Consider the following 6,582-nt stretch of genomic DNA (forward strand, 5'->3'; position numbering starts at 1 on the left):
GTCTCTGCCACCCGCCTCTGAGGTCAGGCAGGCGATGTCCCCTACCCTTGGTCACAGGCAAAATTATCTCCTCCTTGACCCTTTGTGAATGCAGAAATAAACTCAGGAAAACCACTTTCCCTCCAGCCAGCATCAGGGGCCGAAGGAGGAATACAGCTGTGTGGTCAGCGAGAGGCTGGGAAGGAAGAGCTACAAGGAGCAGTACGCCTTCGTCTACAGGTGAGCGAGCTCCCCTTGCCAGCCAGCCCCACACTGCCCTTCTGCGTAGCCACCAGCTTGGCTGTATCCTTCCATGGCTGGGGGCACAGGTCAGAGCACAGAACGGGTGTTGGGCACATCCCAGCAAGCCGTGAGCATGACATGCCCTACCCTGTTTATTCTGCTGCAGGCAACATCTGGTGTCGGTGAAACAAACCTACCAGTACCCTGACACCCAGCCTGGGGATGAGGATGCCTTCTCCAGGGAGCCCTTCGCCATCTGGTTCCAGTCTCCAAACACTGGTAAGACTTTTCAGGAACAAATTGTTCTCCCACTGCAAAGTCTCACGGAGCAAGACAGCACCGGCCGGGCCCGAGCGCGTGGTAGGGGCAGGCAAAAGTGGCCACATCCTGACCCCATGCCACATTTCTTTACAAGAGCAGCCTTTGCCTTTGAGGCTCCCACCTCTACCATCACCCCCGGCTCGGTGCACAGCCCTGGGGCCAGCAGCCCCCGGAAAGCCAACACCACCGCCACAGGCAGCGTTTTGGGGATGCGCTCCATGGCACTGGCACAGGAGCAGCTCTGGCCATGGGTGTCGGAGCAGGGTTTGCCGTGCCCTGACACAGCATCTCACGGCGTCGGCTGGGGAGCACTGTGCAATTGCACGGCAATCGCTCTGATCCACAGCCAGAACAGAAGCTGTTTCTCCTGCAGAAACACCTCCCAAGTCAGTCCCTGTTTCTCTGTGATTCAGTGTGTGTTTAACCATTACGATTTTTCCTGTTCTTTGGCCCGGTTTTTAAGCTGTCAAGGAGTTTGCTATAATCCCTCTGCACACCACACCGGAGGCAGCCGTACGGGAGATTGATGAGCTCTATGATGTGTATTTAGATCTAAAACAGCGCTGGAGAACCGAGGTTGGTTGCCACATCTATGTTACTCACAGTGGCTTTGGTACTGAGTCACCTGCCACGCTCTTCACTATTCACAGCCTGATAACCTTAAAACCATTGATAACAAGCCCCAGATTTTAATTGTCTCTTTGAGGTATTTTCATTGAGTTCTCTACATTGTAATCAGTAAACCTGATCTCCTGATAAATCCCTTCTTTTATCAGCATGCCTTCGTGGTGTGCCCAGCAGAAAGGAGAAGCCTCACTGCACCCAGTGTGTGCTCCCTGTTTGAGCTGTAGGGGATACTGGGAGCATCCATTCTCCCTACAAGTTCTTACCCGTCTTCTTTTGAAGAGCTGTCCTCATGATTACTGTTGGAAATCCTCTTACCTTTCAGAACTTCATCTTCATGGGGGACTTTAATGCTGGATGTAGCTACGTTCCCCAAAAGCAGTGGAAGAACATCCGGCTGAGGACCTACTCTGAATTCGTCTGGCTAATCGGTGACAAAAATGACACCACGGTGAAGAGAAGCACAAGCTGCCCGTATGACAGGTAAAGGGTTCACTGCCATTCCCCGTTTATGGGAACAAACAGATAAAGGGGATGTGCACAAGGCCTTCAAAGATAAAAGTGTCCAGGGGGAAATGGGATCCGAATCTGGTCAGGAGCACAAAGCACTTGTTGGCAAGCAGTTTTGCAGAAAGGGCAAGATTTCATGTAAAAACCAGCGGAGGCAAATGACAGGCAGCACCTCTGACCTGCAGGGACCCCTGCAGGCACCCAGACGGAAGGTGCTGATGCCTCCTCCGTGCCAGCTTTGGACCAGGGTCTTTGCTCCTGCGTTTGTAGTTTGGACTGACAAATGCAAAGTCTGGTTCTGCTCAGGAGGTGGGATGCTTCACCTTCCCCTGGACACGTGGAGAGTCCTGCTGCTACCTGCAGCTCCCTCAGCAGGGACAAAAAGTACATCAGCTTATTAGAGCCCAAAGTCAAGATGTAAACCTCTTGAGAGCAAGCTTCTGGATCAAAGCAGGACTTCAGTGAGACTCCAGCCAGTGGTGTCCTGTAACTTTTGTAGCCAAAGAACTTTGCAGCACTGTGGGTGTGGGTTTAGATATAAGTTATTTAACGCTGGCTTCCAAGGCCAATGCATGCCATTATATTTAGGTGCCTCATTTCCAAGGAAATTCACCAGCCAGAATCAGCAGAAAGCAGGTGCTGGCATCTCTAGGCAGCCCACGGCTAAGGACAAACCATACATAGCTGTGACTCCACCAAGGTCACCTCTCTGGCCATCGGCGTGGTGCAGCATGGCTACCACTGGTCGGGCACCCCATAACGGTACCCCATTCCCTTGCTCCTTGCAGGATCGTGGTCAGTGGGCAGAAGCTCGTACAAGCCATTGTGCCACACTCTGCCAACATCTTTGATTTCCAGAAGGACTTCCAGATGACCGAGGAGCAGGTAGGCACAGCATGGTCCCTTCAGCAGTGGGGCAAGGGCGGACACAGGAGTGCAAAGCCAATGATATCCAGGCAGTTTTGAACATGCTCTTGGCCGTAAAACCGTTGCATTCCTCACAAAGGGATGCCATACACGCATTGCACCTCCCCACCTCCACCACTGCACATGCACCCCCTCTCCGCTGTGGTGAAACCCCCTGTGTCAGGGTTTGCAACGGGCATGGGCACCTGGCTCCCAACCCCTCTCTGCCCTTGTCTTGCAGGCGCTGGGGGTGAGCGACCACTTCCCAGTCGAGTTTGAGTTAAAACCAAAAGGTGGCTTCTTCAACTGGCTGAAATCGCAGTTTTCAAGGAAGAGGAGACCAAGAAAGAGCCGCCACTCGAGGTGAAGGGCATGCAGAGTCCTCTCACGTGGCGTGGAAATCCACGGATGCCAACAGATCTTGTAGAAGACTAGTGTAGATATACTCCCAGCAAGTGCAATATTTAGTGGAAAATACCCCAGACATTTTGTTAAAGTTCAACTATTCTGGGTAAGAAGGCAATTTAAACCCTCAGGTTATTTTCCTCATTGTATGCAAAAAGCAGCTAGAAGCAGCATGCTATACTTACTGTTCTGATCTCAGATGTAAGCAGCGACTGCAAGGGTAAAACACCTCTGCGTGCTTTTTCTGTTCTACCTGAAGGGCAGGGATCTCCACGCGTTCACACAGGCTCTGGAGCTCTGCCAGGGGCAGAGGGATTAAAAGGTCCTTTCTGCATCGTGCATGTGTGTGTGGATGCTTCAGAGCTGCCACTGGTGGGACACAGGTCTGCGCCTGGTGATTTGCAGTGAAAATGTTGCTGAATTCAGAGTATTTGCTTGGTGTAGGTCTGAAGCTGCTCACAGCATCGCGGTCTTGGGGAGAGACAGAAAGAAAAGACAGAGGGACGGGCAGTGAGAGCCCGTTTTCTGCACTAACCCAGCCCGGAGCAGCAGCAGGAGTGCGCTGGTTGTTCTCACCCCTGCCTGCTGCCGTCACCCTGCCTGCAAACCTCAGGTGACAATTCCTGCAGGTCCCAGGGACAGCACTGGGATCAGAGAGTATCAGCAAAATGTACATTATAATCTGATTTCAGCATCCCGACATGGAAGTGAGCTGCATTCCCCCCCAAAAACCCTCCATGGCAGCCTAAAATTCTCTGATGAACCAGACTTTAATGATGATTACTTAACATAGTGCAGCAATCTGTTTTCTCAGCTCAGCCCACAGGCTGTGCCCAGTGCAAACCAAACCCCATCACACAGATGGCATCGGGAAAGTGAGAATAATCCAACTGTTAGTAGAGGCAAATATTCATCTCCTTTCGCCAACGCCCCCCGGTTTGTCGGCTGGCGGGGCAGGGCGGGCTAGCAAACGGGGTAGGCTTTTAGGGGAGGAAAACAGTTTGGCCTTTGCAAAACTCACCATCTGGGGAGAAAGAATTTGAAGAAAGAAACTGAATTGAGAGATTATCCCAGAGGTGGGTGCATGCAGGGCAGATAACAAATCCTCCAGTTTTCGGTAGCAGTTAGTCTTGAAGCGATACGGCATTTCATAAGCTCCCTCAGTTACAGTCCAGTCAAGGCAAAAGGAAAGCCTGATTTAGAACAAATATTTACACTGGGATTTTTATAGAAATGCCACTGTCTGGCTGTCAGTAGCGATGGTTCATGTGAAGGCTGAAATCAGTCTAAGTCTCTGGCCTCACTTCTTAGTCCCTACTCTTTCTTGGCTTTCAGAAAGAGCCAGTGCACAGAGGAATAAATCACACTCCAGGAAAGCAATAATGGATGCATTCAATCCCCAAAAATATGTAATTATGACAAAGTTTTACTGAAAGCCTTTGTCCTTATCTGCGACATCAAATATAATCCTTTACCCAGCATCTGGAGATCAGAGTCATGGCCGGCAGCAGCCCCCGGTGTGATGTTAGTGGCTGTGGGTATGGAGATGCTCTTGCAGCGAGGATGAGCATTTGACTGGCAGAGACACACCTTAATGCAAAGTGGTGCTACTCTGTGGAGAGCTGGGACGGACTTTTGTGGGACTCAAAGGTGGCGGATAGCATCCGCGCTCGGTTCGTAACGTCTGACGGGGCCGGGGGTGTCCGAAGCTCGCACAGTCAGTCTCTATTGATATTCCTGTGCTTATTCCACACATTCATTAGACAATAGTACAATTACATCCTAAAATGTTGAACAGTTCATGTGAGCTCTAGATTTTCCCCAGCGGGGGATTGTTACCCAGTTGTCCCAACTGCAGAGGGATTTTTAAGCTGTTCCAGCCTGCAGGACCCTCGATGTTGCAGCCAGCACAAAGTTTTTCTTCTGACGAATGAGGTTTCTTGAGCTTTATTTATCATCCAAAAGAAGTTTTACACTGGAAATCTGAAATGGCCTTGGACACAGTTTGTCTCGTGTAGGCCAGGTCTGGGATCATGGCTGGGAGAGAAACAAAGAGGCTCTTCAGAAGCTGAAAACTCTTTCCTCCACAGCAGCCCTGGCCAGGTGAGAACACAGAGCAGATAAGGTTCAGCTGAACGAAAAGCGTTAAGACTCTCAACCCCTCAGGTTTGGGTCCTTGGGAAGCCTTTCTCATGCATGATGATGGAGACATCCTCACTTCCTGCGGACCCGAGGTTTCCACCGCCCCACAGACACCCCCTCCCCAGCCCCATGGGAGGTCCCTGCTGCCCTGCAGCTGGTATGGAGCCAGGGCTGTCCCACACCCTGTGGAAATCCACGAGTATGGTTTTTGCTGTCCTGTCGAGTGAGTCCCTTGGCAGGGAACCCCCCAGGCACCCACAGCAGCAGCCCGAGGCAGGACTGCCGTTTCTCCATAACCTCCATCATCTCCACTGGCTAAGTTTGTCCATCTGCACCCTGGACTCATCTGAACGGGGCTTGTGTCCTCTTTCTGGCCTTGGCACTGCTCCTCAATAACCCCCAAGGGACTCGGCACCTCTCTGCCTGTGCCACAGGGCAAGAGACCCTCTGGCCCTGGGCAAGGCTCTGGTACCTCCTTTTGCTCCTTGTACTGGCAGCAATGAGGGCACTGAAGAACTAGTACAAAACCCCACAGGCACCCACCTGGCTTGTTTGTTTGGGGACTGTATAGCCCCAAACACAGACCAATGCAGGGTGTGCTGCGACCGAACATGCGGCACTAGGAGAACATTAAGAAATTATATATAAACCAATATCACTCAGAAAAACATGCTGGGATGTGCTGTTTAACAAACGGCACAGGACAGAGGGCAGCAGGACCGGGGACTGTCCCCTTTCTGCATCAGGGCAAGCATCCCCAGCTCTGAAGCCCTTTGGCACACTGATACCCATGTGCAGCCCAGCCTCTCCTATTTGGGTTTACATCCACATTTGATTAGTTTCCTGAACGTTTAACTGCATAAACACACACAAACATGAGCAATTCAAGCCTGAACACCCTCCAAAGCTCCTACTGCTTCCCCGCCACGTGGGCGATGGGTGAACAGAAGCAGGTAACAAAGCCACCACTGGTGGGGCTTGGGCTGGGACACATAGGCATCCCGCATCTGGACACAGAGGTGTACACGTGTACAGCCACGTACAGATGTGCAGCAAGCAGTTGAGCTGCAGCCCCGAGACAGGCTGCGTTGTGCTACCCCACAGCGGGGCCAGCAGCACTGTTAGCAGCATGAAAGGCAGAAAAATCAAAGAGCCTACCGGTGTGGGACTGCCGAAACAGCAGTGGGTCCAAGCTGCTTCACGGCTCCCTCGGTGCCTGGAGGGATCGTGGGGAGCAGCTCGGTGCCGCAAGCTGTACTCGGCCCCTCACTGATGAGCATCCACCACGGAAAAGGACCAAGAACAGAGCAGGGGCTCCCTGGTCAGTGCTCACCCACAGGGACCTTGTTTCAGTCTCCCTGTAGCACAGTGTTCAGTGTCCCTGGTGGGGCTTGTCCCTGACGAGCAAGACAAGGAGATGGAGAGCAGAAGGTGAAGACAGTCATCGTCTTT

The 6,582-nt window shown here is 52.1% G+C and overlaps 1 protein-coding gene across 1 annotated transcript in view; it reads left to right on the plus strand.

Moving 5' to 3' along the window:
- Nucleotides 1–2,950, plus strand: part of DNASE1L3 (deoxyribonuclease I-like 3) — a 5,350-nt gene extending 2,400 nt beyond the window's left edge. Inside the window, exons 3-7 of the mRNA XM_010147331.1 lie at nt 389–501; nt 1,007–1,119; nt 1,493–1,650; nt 2,466–2,562; nt 2,825–2,950. Coding sequence (XP_010145633.1) covers nt 389–501; nt 1,007–1,119; nt 1,493–1,650; nt 2,466–2,562; nt 2,825–2,950 — 607 coding nt within the window. The remainder of the gene's footprint in view (nt 1–388; nt 502–1,006; nt 1,120–1,492; nt 1,651–2,465; nt 2,563–2,824) is intronic.
- Nucleotides 2,951–6,582: the final 3,632 nt, after the last annotated feature.

The sequence above is a fragment of the Eurypyga helias genome, unplaced genomic scaffold (assembly GCF_000690775.1).
Source record: "Eurypyga helias isolate BGI_N326 unplaced genomic scaffold, ASM69077v1 scaffold31062, whole genome shotgun sequence".
Lineage (NCBI taxonomy): Eukaryota > Metazoa > Chordata > Aves > Eurypygiformes > Eurypygidae > Eurypyga > Eurypyga helias.